The sequence below is a fragment of the Dendrobates tinctorius genome, unplaced genomic scaffold (assembly GCF_039654945.1).
Source record: "Dendrobates tinctorius isolate UK_male_01 unplaced genomic scaffold, ASM3965494v1 ptg000062l, whole genome shotgun sequence".
NCBI lineage: Eukaryota > Metazoa > Chordata > Amphibia > Anura > Dendrobatidae > Dendrobates > Dendrobates tinctorius.
Window position 1 is genome coordinate 33,693,746 of NW_027361730.1, and position 19,635 is coordinate 33,713,380.

Here is a 19,635-nt window from a genome sequence, read left to right on the forward strand (position 1 = left end):
AATGGGTAGTGCAAAAACGCAGGTAATCAGGTTACGCTGTGTTTTTGGTAACAAAACCTGCTGAAGTTGATTTTTTTATTGACTAAACTTTATCAGCAGGTAAAATCGTAGTAAAAAATGAACTAAAAATGCAGCAAAAACTGAGGCAAATACTCAGCAAAACCTGCTTTGTTGACGTTTATTCTTTATTGTCAACAGAGTAAGTTTTGCCTACAGAAAACTGCTTCAAAAACGCAACGTGTGAACATAGCCTAAATTGTAAGTGTAGTGACCCGGTCCAGACTGGGTATGTCCCTTTAAGTTACCCTGGACCGTGAGTAGCTTTTGTACACCTCAACTCACCCCTAAGTTATCCTTTTACTGTGATATGGTTTAAATGAATCCATTACTCACTAATCTCATATATTCATGATTTATATATTAATCTCACAATGTGAAATCTGACACAAGAATTGAGAGTCATCCTACTGGTCGGTGACCCTGTCACCAAGGCTCAATGTGAGGAGCTACCTCCAGTCTCTGTGGAGACAAGACAGTGTTCTAGAAGGTTCCCTGGGAGTCTGGTTCAAGATGTGACCCAGAGCAGACCTCATGTGAGGAGTCTCCTGACCCCCACCAGGCTCCAAGCCTGGAGGTTCAACCTTCTCGTCATCTCAAGACTTACACAGCCAGGCCTAATGCCTTGGATCTTCCGCTGACTTCTACAGCCAAGATGGCTGAAGACTTTTAACCCCGGATCCCCGCTGTCCATTTTAAGGCATGCTTCTCTGGCATTATGTCACACTAAATGTGTACAGAAGAACCTATTGCTCTGCGTGTTGAGGAAATCGAGGGTCCCCCGCCTCACCGTAAATTATCCCTTATTTACTTCAAGCATATATCTACACGCACCGAGACCAGCTGAGAAAACGAATACGGGATTTCAGGTCTGTAAATATTGCCATATATTCCCTTTTTTTGCCTTTATGCTACCAATAGACTATGAACTCTCTTATAATTACCTGCAAGTACTGCTTCTAACTAATACAGGATCTTAAAGCTCCAGAACCTCAATTCCGTGTCAGAATCCAATCCTGGACTGTATTGGCCGTGGATTCCCCACGTGAACTGTTACCATTACTCCATGTTATATCTCCCCGATCTGCTGAAGTAAAGCAGCTGTTATCCCCGAGACCTGTTGTCTGTGGTTATTCAGTCGGCTGTGGACACTGAGTGGGGGTGGATAACAGTGAACGGAATGGCCCTGTACCAGGGCTGTTGCATAAGCATCATCCAGAATTAAAGGGGTTGTCTGATACCTATAATGTCCTTTATAAGCATCGATCTTTATGCCCTACACACTTTTGAAACTTGCTTTATGATAAGATTCCCTACCATTCTCCCTATCCTGCCATTTTGCTATACATGTTTTTTTTCTTTATTCCTGTGAAGTTTAATTTAAGGGGGAGTCTCAAAATGAGACGTCAAAGAAGGATGACCCTGCAGTCATTGCTCAGCAGCTTTTTTCACCCACCATGAAACAGGATGTCATGAGGGGGTGTCACTGCTGTCCCCTGATGACATCTTGTGTGGGATGATGGAGAATTGACCGTAGATTCAGTCGCCACCACCCATATCTTCAGGGTCTGTTGCCTCACTTCTTTGCTGCCACAGTCCCTGCTTCTGACAATGTTGCCTGTTTCGCTGAAACAAATTGTCATTAGGGATTGGTGACAGAAGCAGGGTGAGTGACATAATCTTAGGGTAGAGACAGAACCTGTGGGGGCGCTTCTGTCATCCTGTTTTTATCATCGACCCCTGATAATTTGCTTTGGGGAAAAAGGAAGTGGTATCAGGACCTGGGACTTTGATGGAGGCAACAGTGTGGCAGCAGCCACTGAAGATGTGGGCAGCAGGGACAGAAGATGAGGTCAATTCTCCATTATCCCCCACCTCACCCACCCTGAAAAAGGATGTCACCAGGGGGTGGTGGTGATAAAAGCTATGATAAGTGGCGGCAGCACCATCCCCTGATAACATCCTGTTTCAGTGGGAGTGATAGAAGCTGTGTCCTGTTTGAAACTCCCCTAAAATGAAACATCTTAGGAATTAAAGTAAAAAAGCACATATAGGGAATGATAGGAAACTTTATAACAAAGCATATTACAAAAGAAGTTAGGGCTTAAAAAAAGATCCTTATAAAAACCATTATAGGTATGGACAACCCCTTTAAGATTTAGTGATGTGCACTGGTATCACTTATATGACTACTACTATGCAGCTTCCTGGCATAGCTAACTATTAAATAAGTTGCATATGAATACATTATTTTCTGATCTACACCAAAAAACTTATCAGAATCTAAACCAGAGACTTATTCTGTATCCGATCATAGTCATGGCTTATGTGACATAAAGACAGTGTTCCCACTGTCACATACTGTACCTTACAACCCTCGCAGGTGATGACCCCGTAATGGATCCCTGATGATTTGTCGCCACAGATTTTGCACGGAATTATTTCGATTTGAGCTGAAGAATGAGAGGAGAGAGCGAGTTAATTACCTTCCATTTTAATAGATGTACTAGATGAACCCATGCTAAATATTCCAGGCAGCGACGTGAGCCTGCCCCCCCCCCAGGGCTCCCATCTAAAATTATAGTTGCTCATTATCAAAAGGCTTTTGGGTAATTAAAATGGGTCAAATGAGGTGCCAAAAGATGTAAAACATACACATTTGTGCATAAGTATACAGATATGACTGTGTGGTAATGCAAACGTTTGGGTTGGTTCATTCCCAATCTGACAACATCTAAATGAATCGGTATGAGTTTCCTCAAAAACAAAGCACAATCCTCAACCATGCACAGATAATATATCCGGCCATAGAACGGGAGATATGTAGAAGTAGTGATACTAGAGGCAGATATTGTCTGGACTGATATTAGTCAGCTCCTACACTGGCTGAAAACAGGAAACACAGGTTCTATTATTTTGTTCTTAAATTTCCAGCTTCATAGTTTTCTTCACCAAGTATTTTTTCTTATTCTAAATTATTAGCAAATAGTTACTAACACATTTAAAGCATATATTTACCCCTACATATACCAGGAACTGACGAGAACATCTCCGCTATTGTCTATTGTTGAAAAAAGCAACAAGAAATTCAAGCTTTAACAAATCTAAGACTGGCAGGTAAAGGAGAACCAAAATTATACAGGACATCACTGTGCAAACAACAGAGCAAATATTACATTTGCAAGCCTAATCGATCTCGGACATTAAACCAAAAGAGCTCCTTATAGGCACGGTCTCCACAACTCCTCAAAAGTTGTCCAGGTATCTCGCACCAAGACGATATGCAAGGGACTCTATACATCTTGCAAGCCATGAAGTGGGACCTCCAATGCAACAGATGTGGTTTTCTAGCAAATCTTCATCAGTTTGAGATGTAGTAAGTTTGGAAGCCAAGTCAACACCTTGAAATCCTCATTTTATCTTCCTCAAGTCTCACCCAAACAGTTTTTGCTGTGTGGTAGGGCACATTATCCTGCTGGATGAGACCACTGCCACTATATAACACCACTGCCATGTAAGGGTCTGAGGCTGTGTGTCATGATCCAAGTTGGATGATGACAGATTTTGCACAAGTAACCTTTTTTTTCCTTTAAACTGTTTGCTTAAAGTTAGTTTTGCCCCCGGTGGCCATTAGGGTCATTACACTCTGGTTACTTTAGTTTAGTTGCCCCCGGTGGCCGCTAGTGTTATTGCACGTGATTATGAAACAGGTGTGATTCCCTGGCTCCTACCTATAAAGGAGTAGCAGGTGGTCTCACTCACTGTTGGTGATATTGCTCATTTCCAACCAAGTCTGGTGAAGGAAGGAACTACAGAGAGGAGTTCCTGGAAGCTCAGGGGAGCTCTGGTGTAATAGCTTTAGGCGGAAGCTGAATTCAGGTGTCAAGCATCAGGGGTGAAGCTGAACTTTGGTGTTGTACTCTGTTGCTGGGAGCAATAGCAACAGAGCAAAGCTAAGTGGTGTTTTTCCCTGTTTGTGACTTTCCTTGTGTGTGTATTAGTGCAGTGGTGGTATTAGTTTCTGCACCGTCCTGTTCATTAGAGAGGGATAAGTGCAGGGCGAGCTAGGGATTTGAGGTATCCAGCTCGTCGCCAGGTGCAGAACCTGCCTAGGGATCGTCAGGAGTGTAGGGACACTGACTCAGGGGAGTGCAGGAGGTCTCCACGTCCCCGTTACCTATTGCAGGGCCCTCCATTGTAACGGTTTCCCCGGTGTTTCCCTTAACTCTGTTTAAATTCGCCCTGCTGGAGGCAGTATATCCAGGTTCACGGTTGTTATAGAAATTCGCCCTGCTGGAGGCGGTGTATCCAGTCACACGTGACATTACACTATGTTTAGGAAGGTGATACATGTGGAATATTTGAATGTCACATGACTGCCGTTATACGGATGCCAGGACCCAAGGATTCCCAACAGAATAATGTCCAGATCATCTTATCGGCTCCACTACCTTTCATTCTTACTATAGGGCATTTTGGTGACATCTTTTCCCCAGGTAAGGAGGGGCGGATTCGCACCTGGTCATTGACAAGAAAACATTCATCAGACCATACAACTTCTTTCATTACTCAATGGCCCAGCTCTGATGCCCATGTGCCCAATTTCGGCACTTTCAGTAGTTAACAGGGTTCAGGATGGAACACGGACTAGTATGCAGCTATGCATCCCTATAAGCGGCAAGCAGTGAAGCACTGTGTGTTCTGACTCCATCTATTATCGTTATTAAGAACTTTTTAACCAATTTTTGCTAAGTTAGCATTTCTTTTGGATTGCACCAGACTGCTAGCCTTTACAATTACACCAATGAACCCTGGACGTTGATGAAGCTGATGAAAGTTCACCATTTCTTCCCTCTTTTTAGGTACTATCTAGGGATGGGAAGATCGATTTGTGGCACTCCAGTCCATTGGCCAGGTCAGTACACTCTGAGGGCTGGATGGAAAGTTTGCAAATCCCTTACCTTCTGGGATTATTTTAATTAGCAAGGGCTGTGCATAACCTTGCAATGACTACATCGAGCCAGCTGGGCTTATCAACCGATGTGCCTGGGTTTCTGGAAGGTAAGAGATGGGCCAGAGTCCCGTGAATCGATACGCCCCTTTTTTTAGCACTAAACACTACATATTAGTAACACCCCATATCATGCTCCGACCCAGTCTAGTCAACCCAATTTGGCCATTGTCAAAGTTGCTCAGATTCTTAAACTTGACCATCTGGCTTCCAACACAAACATAAAGAAGTGACTTCCCTGGCTGCTTAACATATCCTATCCCATGATGGGTGCCATTGTCATCTTGGTGATATAGTGCATCAATGGAATTCGCTTCACCTGTTATTGTTATGGCTGATCAACTTGTATAAATATAATAAAACATTACAAATGCATATATGTGTCTAATAGCCTAGTCCCAGCAGGCCGCATTTGTGGCCAGTAATCCGTCATGCACATGACTGTCATGGTGAAAATGTATGATGTGTTAGCAGTCACACTGCTCTGTGTGATTACATCTACACACCGATGATGAATACGCTCTTTACTGTGATGCTGAGTATCTTCATACCAATATTAATCACACTGGTCTCTAGGATGATGCACAGTTACACTGGTAATGAAGATATCCATTTGTATAATGATCCAGAGCAGGAGAACACACGACATAACACGGCCGCTGCCCCACATAAAATAATGGTGCAAAGTATGCTCAGAATGATGAATGCTCGTGCTCCGCGTAGAAAATACAGAGCAGCGAAACCACGCTCCACCTGCACCGTGCACTGTACTGGGACTCCGATTACCTTGTGGCATTGGATATTGTGTAAATGCACAGCGTACAACGGATTTCATTACTAATACACAATGATTCGCTACTACACATTCATACTCTTCTAGTCCCTTATCTTGCCTTTATCACTACAGCTGGAAATGAAACCTTCGTCTGCCACCGCCATTCATAGAGGTGAACACAGATCTTCACTTTCAGACAAACCATGTCCTGCAGGCAAAGTAAAACCGTGCAGAGACTCACGCAAAGCTCCTTTATGAAGATGAGTGAATCTCCCAAAATAGGTTTCAGGGATAGGAGCTCTAATGGCTGGCAGATTTATTTCGACCCAAAACAAAGCTGAATTTTTCAGCAAATTTGTTATGAGTTTGGTTAGTTCAACTGTTATCCTTTATCATCTTGTGCCCACTGTACCTGCTTTTTGCCTATGTGCACGGTTATGAACATTTATTGCGACAGAAGAGGACAAATTTGATTTGATTTGAGAATACTATGCAAAAGTGATAAATGAACAGGCTTTGGAGCATTTATGGAGATCTTCTAATACATCAAACTTGACTCCTTGGCCACAAAGTCCATTTCTTCCTACCGCACATGTCAAGTTCATCCGGCTATTAAGTCATTCTGAAAGTTCTCTCACAATCCGGCACCTTCAATCTCATGATCAAGATGTACGGTAAATAGGTTTCTACAATTTTTTGGAAAGCCATTTCTAGCCTCTATTCATTAAAGACACTATCGAGAAGCCAAAAACAGTAGTGATCCATCCAGTTATTACACCTGCTCGCTGATCTAGAGTTTTGTGACCTCTTTTGAATAGAAATCCAATTTGGTCATATGGACAACTCGTGTAAGGATAAGCTCCAAATTAAAAATTAGTTCTAAAAGTTGTATATAAATAGTAATTCTTAAGGGATTATTTCCCTCATACTCTAAGATAAAAAGACGCACAATGTCAAAACCTTACTGAGGTCCATTTGATAATGTGGCTCCTAAAAGCTGTGCAGCCCTACTCTAAAGAGTCATTATAAAATATGGCACTGCATGATGCTGAAAACAGATGCCTTTTCAAGTTTATGACCTAAAAGTTTTTTTTCTTGTTTAAATTACCTCCCAATTTGCAACACCAAAATTTTACCCGTCAAGCAATAACTTGATCATCAACAGTTGGGTTGCAATTCCTTGTATGGCAGGGAGGGGGCAGTACTGAATAGAAGAAACTGCCCCCCCCCCCAAAAAAAAAAAAAAGGGTATTCAGCCGTAGTATGCGGAATGAATATATAGATTTCGTTTAGCGTCTTAGCCCACATGTATGTTTTCATTGTACATAGATTGGTTTAACACCTATGAAAACACAGACAAATGACATAGGTCCGTGCAACTGCAGATGAGTAGGTAGAGATGAAAGAAGGACAATATGAATATTCACGCTAATTTGTTATCATGAAACACACATCCCAGCAGATTAAAAGGTATAAGAAAAGAATAATATGAAGAAGTAAAAGTGAGTCACACTGTGCCCTATAATCAGAATGTAATTAATTACACGGTACACGTAATCAACCAAAATATTTCTCCCTTCCTATTGTTTATTCGGTGGAGTGGAGATAATAATAGTCAAGGCCGACGCTTACAAAAGAAAGGGGTTCTCTGATTTCATGCAATAAACCAATTCAACAAAATTTGGAATGACTGATCCTGATTGTCTGTCACTTGGGGAACCAAGCACAGGCGGAAGGCTGCATTTACACATTGCCGCAACTGTGATGAGAATTCCACCTGTCGCAATATTCAAAAATTGGGGCAAAAATGTTGTGGGTTTTACCAAAATTTGGGGTAAAATAAAGGCACAAGTCTGCAACGTGTGAACACAGCTAAGGAATGTTTCACATTTCCGTTCTTTGACGTCAAAATCCACCACTTTTAGAAAAAAACGGATCCGCCCCTTTCTTGCTCTGGTAGGGTTTTTCAGGAAAAGCCGTGCAAACAAAAATTCTCTCTCTCTCGGCCGCGGTTCCTTTAAATTTCACCCTCTTGCCAGCTGCAGTGGGTCCGTATACAAAACGGATCCTGTGGCATCAGTTTGGTCCATGGCTGAGACGGATCCGTTTTTTAACCGCCTGGTGGATTTTGACTGACCTTCAACGACGGAAATGTGAAACAGGCCTTAACCGAAGAATTAACAGATTTCAACTTCTATTTTAATTCGATGTTCTGCCCTCAAACCAAAAGTATTTTACCAGACTCCTGCCATTATACGAAAAAGGTTCCAATTTCAATATATTTTATATATTCTTCATAGACACCCTTTCAGCACAAATTTGCATATGGAAAAGGTGGCAAGGCATGTGTCTTTTCATTGAAAGTGCCGATGGAAGAAGCAGTTATAGTGCACTTCCAGGCTGATTTGTATGTGGCTTCTCCACTAACTTTCGCATGTCCGATGTATCGGATCAAATAAAAATGGAGGGCATTTACTGTGCATTGAGAGTAGCGACTGGCCAACAGCTCTTCATCCCAACCACTCATCATGTAAACACATTCTCAGTACAGTGTGCAAGTTTTTTCAATACAGACAATAGGATATTAAAAGGTGCCCGACACGCCTAGCACTTTTTTTTCTAAGCATCTGTTTATGGAATGTCAGGACATCACCATACAGGTTTCATGGTCAACTAGTCCCTTCAAAGTGAACAGGTCTGGTGAACACCCACTTAAAGGGGTTATCCAGAATTATATTTTTCTCTTATGGGCCTAGAAACTTACGCAGTTAGTTGCCAACTACATGACTGTTGTGCCCATCACCGATCTCTGCTGGCTTAGCGCTACCACGCACCGCTCCTGCCAGCGATTCTGCAGCTTCCGGTGACAGAGCAACTGTTTCTCTTCCACTCTGCCAGGGGATGTCATGCTGTTTATGCAGCAGGGGACCGGATGTCAATGGCAGGGAGCTGGCTGTCAATCAGCATGATGTCAGCAGTCGCACCACACTGACAGAGCGGGCCGGAAGAAGAAGAGCTGCTGCCGGCTGGAGCGGTCTGTGATCACTCTGGGCTGGGCATAAAGGGTAGGTAGTAGTTAGCAATTACCTACCTGTACATTCTTAGCTCCACTAATAATAATAATAATAAAAAAAAAGGCCCAGATGACCTCTTTAATGTGTATGGGCAGGGACAAGAGAGAAGACTGTAATAGGGAGGCAGAAACTCAGGAAATATACTCATGCCCAGGATATATAGATATTATGTGAGAGCCTAGTAAAAACTAACAGAGTACATAAATCCTCAACAAATGACATCATACACACATTATCAGGTTATTAGCTTAATATGAGATGTGCAGTTTAAAAAGATTTTTTTTTATAGAAGGAATCATGCTATGTATACCCTGTAGTGATGAGCGAGTATACTTGTTGCGTGGGTTTTCCCGAGCATATTCGGGTGTCCTCCGAGTATTCTTGCGTGCTCGGAGATTTTGCTTCTGTCGACGCAGCTGCATGATTTGTGGCTGCTAGACAGCCTGAATACTTGTGAGGATTTCCTAACATGTATTCAGACTGTCTAGCTGTCGCAAATCCCGAGCAACGAGTATACTCGCTCATCACTAATACCCTGTGTAATACAATTACCTTACCATTTAATAGAAAATAATAGAACTATATTGCAATTTACAGCAATGATTTTCACAGGCCGCACATCTTAGCACACAGAAGGCTACTGATGTAAACTGTGATGTAAAAGTATCCAATGCTAACGATGACCAGACAGTACAGTATACTGCAGCTGGGAGCCGGCGCAGACCAATCACCAGCTTACTGCTGGGAATCCGAGAGTGATATAACTAACAATCATGGAAGAAGTTTCTTATATTTAGCAGCTAATCCGGTGTGATTCAATGCCAGGCAAACACGCAAGTCATATGAATGCTGGCACTACCCGCAGTCTACGGTAACACCCATACTTTCCATATAATAGGGCAGAATTACATAGACTATAATTACAATTGCATAAGGATAACATGTATCAGACACAATGTAACAGGAAAGAAAAGCATGCTCAGACTAGCGAACATCCTACAGCCAGAACAGATTTACTGACGGATCTACCCACTGGATATACAGCATACATGGGCTGATGGATCTACTCACTGTATATACAGCATACATGGGCTGATGGATCTACTCACTGTATATACAGCATACATGGGCTGATGGATCTAGTCACTGTATATACAGCATGCATGGGCTGATGGATCTAGTCACTGTATATACAGCATACATGGGCTGATGGATCTACTCACTGTATATACAGCATACATGGGCTGATGGATCTACTCACTGTATATACAGCATACATGGGCTGATGGATCTACAGCATACATGGGCTGATGGATCTACCCACTGTATATACAGCATACATGGGCCCCATAACACCTGTTATTTTTTTGACAAAAGTACCGAGAAGAGGAAAGTGGGAAATACTCTTTCCTTTCTGTGTTATTGGCAGAAGCCGTCACATCCTACCCAGGCATGTAATAAAAGAAAATCTATTCTTCCTTCAATGAAAATGGAAAATGATGCTTTTAGCTCCCAGTGTCCATGCAATTCATTAGATTGGGGCATCTAATAGTTTCTTCTGCTTCAAGGGCATCTTCAGACGGATGGCTCATATAAAAAGGACAGAAGTACAAAAGTTTGTACACAGATCCCAGACTGCTGTTTTCTCATAATAAACACATCACTCCTTATGGCTTTACTTAGAGAGCAGGCAATGATAATAATCAGGCAGTATATTAATAATTAATGTCTGTACACCGATAAAAATACTCCAGGGTAAATTCACCATGTTTAATGGCTGCCCAGAGCCTTGAAACTAATTACAGTAATGCAATAAATTATTCTTTATATCTGATATGCGCGGGACTACAAAGTTCGATTAACCTTCAGCAATCACCAGCAATAGTGTGAGAAAATATTATTAAGGTTCAAAATACGGCTGCTAAAAAAAAAATCTGCACATTTTTAGGGGTCCGAGCCAATGTTTTTTTTTCTGGTTCTGATATCTTTCACTGTCATACTGGAGATGACATTGGGAAACATGGCTAAAACTGGCACAAATGTGGTTAAAACTTACATTTTTGAGGACCCGATCAAATAACGTCTCCGCTGGCCTAATGTCCTATATAGGTCAGTACATTGAGCAATATGGCTCGAAAGAATCTATCACCAATTTGGTAAAAGGTCCTCTATAATCAAGTACAACTTTGGTAAAATCCCAGTTTTTGGGATCCGGTCTTATAATGCCTTTGCTGGCTCTGACATCTTTTAGTTCAGTATTGGAGAGGACCTTGAAAAAGTAAAGATTAAAAAATAAATAAATAAAAATTGCCAATCAATCATGTTATTACTGATTTAGATACACCCAAGGCTGAACTAACCCGAGAATAGGCAGGAAACGTTGTCATGAGGACATGGTAGAAACACTGATAACTTATCAAAGAAGATATAAAATCCCTGAGGAAGAAGACAGTTAGTCTTTGAAACATGTTGGAAAGTCCATTGGTCCCCGTCGCAACCACCAGCAAGTGAAACTGACGTGGTCATGTGGAGCAGCTCACAGACGCCGGGAGCACGAGAGGCCGCTCACGTCTGCTCCACAGCTGGAGGTACACTGACAGGAGGCTGCCACCAGCCGGGGCAGCTCCTGTAACTCGTCTATACCCCAGTGTACAAACCCCCCCTCCTTTTCCAAGCGCTGGAGCAAAAAGCGCTATTTTAACTTGCACCGCTTACTGGAGTGAGGACTTCGCATCGCATTATCTTTACAGGTACCGCTCTCTGACTTGTGCATTTACTATTGTGGCTACTCTGCACAGCCGTTCACAGGCTGCAATTTGACTTTTTTTTTTTTTTTTTAAGCTACTATCAGGGAGAATTACCCTGCAGTATATAACCTGTTCAGTGATTTCAGGTTTTTACCCTCACTCATGCCTTAGAATCATAGAATCGTAGCGTTGGAAGGGACCTCCTGGGCCATCTGGTCCAACCCCCTGCTCAAAGCAGGATTCGCTAAATCATCCCAGTCAGATGTCTGTCCAGCCTCTGTTTGAAGACTTCCATTGAAGGAGAACTCACCACTTCTCGTGGCAGCCTGTTCCACTCATTGATCACCCTGTCAAAAAGTTTTTTCTAATATCTAATCTGTGTCTCCTCCCATTCAGTTTCATCCCATTGCTTCTAGTCTTTCCTTGTGCAAATGAGAATAAAGTTGATCCTTCTACAATGTGACAGCCCTTTAGATATTTGTAGACAGCTATTAAGTCTCCTCTCAGTCTTCTCTTTTGCAAACTAAACATTCCCAAATCCTGCAACCTTTCCTCATAAGACAGGGTTTGCAGACCGGTCACCATTCTGGTCGCTCTTTTCTGAACTTGCTCCAGTTTGTTGATGTCTTTTTTAAAATGTGGTGCCCAAAACTGGACACAATATTCCAGATGAGGTCTGACCAAAGAGGAGTAGAGGGAAATAATGACTTCACGTGATCTAGACTGTATGCTTCTGTTAATACATCCTAGAATTGCATTTGCCTTTTTTGCTGCTGCATCACACTGTTGACTCATATTCAGTCTGTGATCTATTAGTATACCCAAGTCTTTTTCACATGTACTGTTGCTTAGCCATATTCCTCCCATTCTGTATATGCTTTTTTCATTTTTATTGCCCAGATGTAGTACTTTGCATTTCTCCCTGTTAAAAACCATTCTGTTAGTTGCTGCCCACTGCTCCAGTTTATTTAAATCTTTTTGAATTCTCTCTCTCTCTTCTCTAGTATTAGCTATCCCTCCTAGCTTTGTGTCATCAGCAAATTTAATCAGTTTACCCTCAATTCCTTCATCTAAATCGTTGATAAAGATGTTGAACAATACAGGGCCCAGGACAGAGCCCTGTGGTACCCCACTTGAGACATTCTTCCAACTGGATGTGCAGCCATTTACAACCACTCTTTGTGTCCGATCACTAAGCCAGTTATGAATCCACCTAACAGTTGTCTTGTCCATTCCATACTTAGTCATTTTTTAGTTTGTGATTGTTCAGGTTGGAACTAAGATTGCCACCAGCATCTATATATATTCTTTTTCCCTTAAGCACTTCTTCTGAGGTCTTACAATTGACTATTACTAATTGCTATTTTCTCGCTATTATCCAGCTACATAAAGAGCACTTAAGAGTTTTTTTTTTGTTTTTTTTCTATAACCACCCAATTTAGATTTCCCTCTTCTTTGAGTGTTCCAAGCGCACACTAATATTATAAGATATAAAATCTGTTTAACATTAATTGTCATATTCATACCTGGTAGTTTTTCGTAAAACTATTGAATGAGGCTTGCGAAATAAGTAGAGTAACTAGTGGTAAAACTGGTCAGGTCCTACACTCTGCAGCTTTAGGAGGTCAGAATTATTTCCTTAGCTATTATTTCACTAGCAATGTATTGTCATCTACGGGTCATGTAAGGTCTGCAACTCTTAAAGTCAGCTGGCTACATTTAACTAGTAATATATACATAGTATAATAAAAAGGTCTTTAGCTGGTATCTAATAGTGATGAGCGAACATCCTCGGATAAGGTGTTATCTGAGCATGCTTGGGTGCTAACAGAGTGTCTTCAGTGTGCTTGAATAATATGTTTGAGTCCCCGCGGCTGCATGTCTCGTGGCTGCTAGACAGCTGCAACACATGCAGGGACTGCCTGTTTGTTAAGTCAATCTCTTAATGTATTGCGGCCAACAGCCACGAGACATGCAACTGCGGGGACTCCAACATATTATTCAAGCATGCTGAAGTCACTTGGATAGCACTCAAGTATGCAGGGCTGTGGAGTCAGAGTTGTGAAGTTGGAATCGGTGCCCATTTTGGTTGAGTCGGGAGTCGGTGTCATGGAAATTGAGGAGTCGGAGTTGAAGGTTTGGCTTACCGACTCTACAGCCCCAGCAGGGCTGTGGAGTCAGATCCCATTTTGTTGGAGTTGGAGTCATGGAAAATGAGGAGTCGAAGGTTTGGCTTACTGACGCCACAGCCCAGGCAGGGCTGTGGAGTCGGAGTCGTGGAGTCAGATCCCAATTTCTTGGAGTCGGAGTAATGGAAAATGAGGAGTCGAAGGTTTGGCTTACCGACTCCACAGCCCCGGCAGGGCTGTGGAGTTGGAGTCGTGGAATCAGAGCCCATTTTGGTGGAGTTGGAGTCATGGAAACTGAGGAGTCGAAGGCTTAGGTTACCGACTTCACAGCCTTGCAGGTATGCTCGGATATCACCTTATCAGACCACGTTCACTCATCACTAGTATCTAATAGATATATTAGGGATCAGATTACCAAATATTCTAGATTATAAAATACTTATAGACAATTTTTTTTTATAGACAGAGAATACAGAGTCACATGGCCAAAATAAAATATGCAACGATACATCAAAAGTATTACTTTGTTTTTTTTTCCCCAACAGTCTTAATCAGTTATGTTTGCTCAGCGTTCCGCATCTGGTCCTAGGAGATTCCAAATTATCTGTTGTTTCTGCATTATCGGTTTCAGGAGTAAAGGAATTTTATTTACATTGAAATTAGTTTGATTGCTCAGAACTAAAGCCATTACCATCTTGATTAGGAGTAATAAAATTTTAAAACCATTTGATGGCCCATTCTCTGTCCATGGTGCTGATAAATGGTGGGATTTTCCACATTCTGTATCAGCAAAAAAAACACTTTCCCAGACAATAACAAATAAAAAAAACAAAACAGACCAATAAAAAGCAAAACCGGGCTGGATACATGTTCTTATGTCAGATTGTTAAAAATTCCATGAAGAGGTCTCCATCATGTGCGATCCAGCACAACTAGGCACAAGGATGTTCTTCACTTCAAAGAAGCGGCACGCCATATTATTCCGGTAGCTTTGATGACGGCGACTGCTACATTTATTTGCCATTAAGAATTTTTGGAAAGCAAAATAATTCTCAACAGAGGCTACGATTACAATGGGGCTATATAAATAATATTAATAATAATAGTAGTAATGAACAATATACACTAATTTACACTATATACTGTGGGCTGTTCAAAATATAGGCTTGCTTAATCCCTCCTAGAAATGAAAAATCTGTCATCATCGTTCACAGTGAGGTCAGAGACGCATGGAAACTGGCTTACAGAACGCAGTGTTTACCTGCTTTGATAGAAATCACCGAGTGTGCCAAATGTAAAAAAAATACCACAATGTACAGAAAGAGGGCGCTGTTAACGGCTGCTGCTTACATGCAAGAATACTGCACAAATCACCAGTTTAGCTCATGAACGCTAATCCTTCCGAGTGATCACGATAGGATTACATGGCTGAACTATGCATTTTGGGGATGCCAAGCAAGCCAAACACAGAAAATAATCATAGACTATGAGGTGGAAAGGGAACCTGTCATGTCCTACATGCAGTCTGATCTGTGGATAGAACGGTATACAGGTTGAGAAGCTGAGCAGAACAAAATATAGGTTTACTGGAAGAAATTCAAAATAACTCTTATTTATTGAAATTCCTGCGTATAAGTCCAGTGGGCGGTCTCTGCTGTGACTGACCACTATCTGCATTCACAGTCATAGCGGGAAGACTGTCAATCACTGATTAGGACCGCCCACTGAGCCAAGGATTACAATGGCTAAACTAGAAGCTTTACTGAAACTTTCCCACAAAATATATATCATTATGTTAACAGCTTGATAACAGCAGAACAACAAATATAAGATTTAAAAAAATATCCAGCCTATATAAAAACTAGTGGTTTTTTTTTTTTAGTGGCTTTACCCAATGGGAAAAGCTTAATTTTTGTGTCCTAAAGCAGAAAAGCAGGCAGAGGAGGGGAGGCTCCTGCTGCAGTTAGCTGGCAATACAACCAGACAGCTGATGATCTCCGTGTACAGAAAGAAATTACCGTATATATATTTATCAATTTTATCGCAGACAAAAATGATTGGATCATTAGTAAGGAAGGGATCAAATGAGAAAATACTATTTTGGAACAAGATCAAGGATGCAAGTAAATTGGCTATAACATACCTATTATATGTCTGCCGTTAGCTGGAGCTACATATATATATTTATTATGCAGATAGCCATACAATTGGGCCATGTTCACAAGTTCAGTATTTGATCAGTATTTTGCATCAGTCTTTGTAAGCCAAACATATGCAGTTGTTAGATCAGTGGTATAGCTTAGAGTTCCAACTAATAAAAGTATACCCAAAGCACCAGGCTCTGAATTCTATCATGACCTCTGCCACATAAAGTAAAAGACTAAAGTCAGCACCCCGTCTTCTTACACAAGGATTAGACATGAAGGTGTGATGCCTTGATACCAATGTAATGCGTAAGTTGGTGTATAAGTACAAGGGTGTGTATGAATTTATTAAGCTGTACGTACTGTACACATAATTATAAGGATGGTATACTAAACAGGCAAGAACAACTTACATAACTGCATTATTGCTGGCAGCTCATCACTGCCACATTATATCATAAACGCATTGAGACAAGACCAGCTTGCACTTTAGTGGGACTCGTATGCATCACAAAGGTGAAAACTCACGCTGCGCAATACCTTTCCTCAGCCCCCATATATATTCTGAAAAATCGGTGTCTAAACCCACCAGCAATGATAAATTATATTGGTTCGGTTGGATCCAAGTCATTACCCTTTTTTTACCACTATATCTACTTGGACCGCTGCTGCCTGTGACTGGCAGCAGTGGTAAAGTGACCTGAGCAGCACATCATCAGAAAAACATGAAATGATACTCTGCTCAAGGCTCTGACTACTGCAGCCAATTACAGGCCGCAGCAGTCCTTGTGCTGGTAAAACGATGACGTCTCTTCTTCCGGTGTCAGTGCAGACCGTGGAGCAGCCAGCGCTGGATCCAGGTGGGTGCTGGTAGGTGAGCATCAATTAGTTTGCTATTTTTGACAGATCCAAGCCCCATATTTTTCTTTTTGCCCAGACAACATCTTTAAATTCAGTCACAAAAAAAGTCACATACAACAGACGATCAAATGATTGTGAAGCTTTATACACATCTCTGACCAACCAAAACAAAAATTCCTACATACAGTAATGTATAAACCCAAACTAAATAGAGAAATGGAGGAGCCAAAATCAGTAATGGTTGGACAATATAGGATTTTCAGAAAACACATAGATAGCTTTTTTATTTTACCGTTGTGGTCAGTGAGCAATAAGTAATCTTTGGGGGTTACTATGCGTAAAACCTTGGTCACACGTAGAGTGAGCGTTCCAGCTGGATTCTTAATATTCGCATTTTTATCAAGCAGGAAAAAAAATTCAAAAAAGCTAATTCAGCCATTGTGACGATTTGCAATGCAAGTACACCAGCTTCATCCGGTCTAAGATTATTATTATTATATATATTAATCTAGTGACATATCCACTCTAAAGGAGTACAATAATTTCAGCAATTTATATAAAATACTTGTCTTATTAAACAACCCCTTTAAAATTAATACTGTAGTAGTCATATTGTGACAGATCCAGCTCCTGAGAACCATTTTTAAAGGCGGAAAGTCGTCACTGGTTGATCCGTAAGGAAAATGTAGTATTACATTTACATAGATGACTGGGCGTCCTGATAATACAGATAAGTTAAGAGATGGCCAAGGCTGCTAGTGATGGTGTGACAGCTAATATAGGGGGCCTAAACAGGTGTAATTTTAATATCCAACTGAGGATATATTATTGCACCTGTGAACTAAATCCAGGAAAATAAATGTATACTGCCACTGGCTTACCTGTATTTTCAAAAAAAAAAACGTAGTTTCCAGCTCACATTTTACAGACAGCAAAATATACTGATTAACCATCAGTCTATCACTATAAAAGCATTCTGCGTCATCCGGACTTCTCACCACTGGAATTCTCTTCGGGTGTGTAGTTTTGGATATAAATATGTATACATGCAACATTAAAATTAAGTGGTAACTCCACCCAAATAATTTATATGGCATCGTCTTGGCTAGTTACACTTCATCTTGTTGGGCAACCATTTTCCACTGCACGCATTCATCATGATCTGCAATGTCTATCAAGTGACCATGCTTCGCAGGCTAGTCTAGGAGAAATGACTGCGAGGCTACATTCAAACATCCATGGGTATTTTTGCATCCTTATACACAACAGATCATATTGCCCTCATGTGTCATCTGTATTGCCTTCATGTTGTATATTTGAACTTTTTTATCTACTAATTAACCTGTTTTCCAGATTTGACTTAAGTTTGATTTAAGTCTGCAGTCTCAGAGTGAGTTCAGACTTGTGAATCCTCACATTGCGCCTAGCGCATGCTGTCACGGTTTCACGTCCCCTTGAAAGACCCGGAGTTGGACAGTCACATCACGTAATGAATCAAAGGCTTTCTTTAGAGGTGGTGTGAGTTGTGTCCCATATTAAATGGATATAGTTTATTCTGGTGCTGAAGAGGTTGATGGCCCTTTCTATGCTGTTCAGAAACATGCAGCTCCATTTCAGCTGCTCCTGATCTGGTTATTACTTCTTCCTAGTTAAACTGGTCAGACTTTCTTGTCCCTGCTGGTGAAAGATTCATCTTCCAGTGCTGTGTGCTAAGTTAAGTGGTTGGAGTAGAGTTGTTGTAGAAATGGTGAGTGGTTTACTGTAGCACATCTGTGTTTATCTCCTGGTCCCTGTTCCCATTTAGTTTATTCCTCCCTGTCCCTATTCTCCTCCCTATTGTTGGTTAGTGCTTTTGTATGATAGAGATTTTTTGTTATCCTTGCTTTGTCTTTGTGTCCTGCTTATCTTACATTTCTGTCCCATGCCTCATGGGGTGGGGGGATGGGACAGGTCAGGGTTTAACAGGAGCATAGTAAGGTTGGAGACTTGGGCCTCCCACTCTAACTTCAACAGTACCCCCAGGACAGGGATAGTTAGTGTCCCAGTTCCAGGGACAGTTTGAGGCACACCCTCCTAACTGAAGACCGTCAGAGCGCGACACGGGATTCTCCACCAGGAGAAAGAGGATTGTGCATCTCATGTGTCTGCAAGTAATGCAATGTGCACAATTCAACTAGACTTTGCCATGCGTCTGGATTCAAACCCTTGATTCTGTGATCGGCACCTCTTTCCGCTGAGCCACAGCACATAACAGAAATAAAACACCCAAAGGAAAGTTATCTTTTTTCCTGTCAGTTTTGGGTAACAGATGTTTTTCATTTACTCTGTTTGTCTGCCCTATCACCTTTCTGATACAGCTTTATATACCTTTAACTGCTGGTGTTAGACTTTGTTAGATGCTTTCACTTTGCTGTAGTTTAAGTTGGTTGCATTTGTTTTGTGTGTGGTTCAGTTATTTCTTAGGGAATTGCTACTCTAGCAACACTAGAAGCTGCTAAGAACATTCAGGGTAAGCTGTCATCGAGTGGGGGCGCCATTGCGCTAGGGTGTCAACCTCCACGGTCAGGCAGGGACAGACCAGGTTCAGAGGAGAGCTTTTCCTTGTCTGAACAGGTTTCTTTGAGGTTCAGGTATTTGTCTCCCTAGTTTGTACGCTATCCGTGTGAATGTGATTTAGAAGTCATAACACACATGCGTGACCTTGCTTAATGCAAGCGAATTGAGCGAGTCCGAGCACGTCTAGTCGGCATGGATTCCATTATTTATCAGTGTTTAATGGATTCCCATAGACTTTAATGGCAGAGTCTGATCTGAAAAACGGATGCTGTGAGTATCAC

At 41.5% G+C, this 19,635-nt stretch overlaps 1 protein-coding gene across 3 annotated transcripts in view; it reads right to left on the bottom strand.

Moving 5' to 3' along the window:
* RORA (RAR related orphan receptor A) overlaps positions 1-19,635 on the bottom strand; it is a 504,081-nt gene that overhangs the window by 35,033 nt on the left and 449,413 nt on the right. For all 3 annotated transcript variants that reach the window (XM_073579504.1, XM_073579505.1, XM_073579506.1), the window contains one exon: positions 2,425-2,510. In XM_073579504.1, the coding sequence (XP_073435605.1) occupies positions 2,425-2,510 (86 nt within the window). The remainder of the gene's footprint in view (positions 1-2,424; positions 2,511-19,635) is intronic.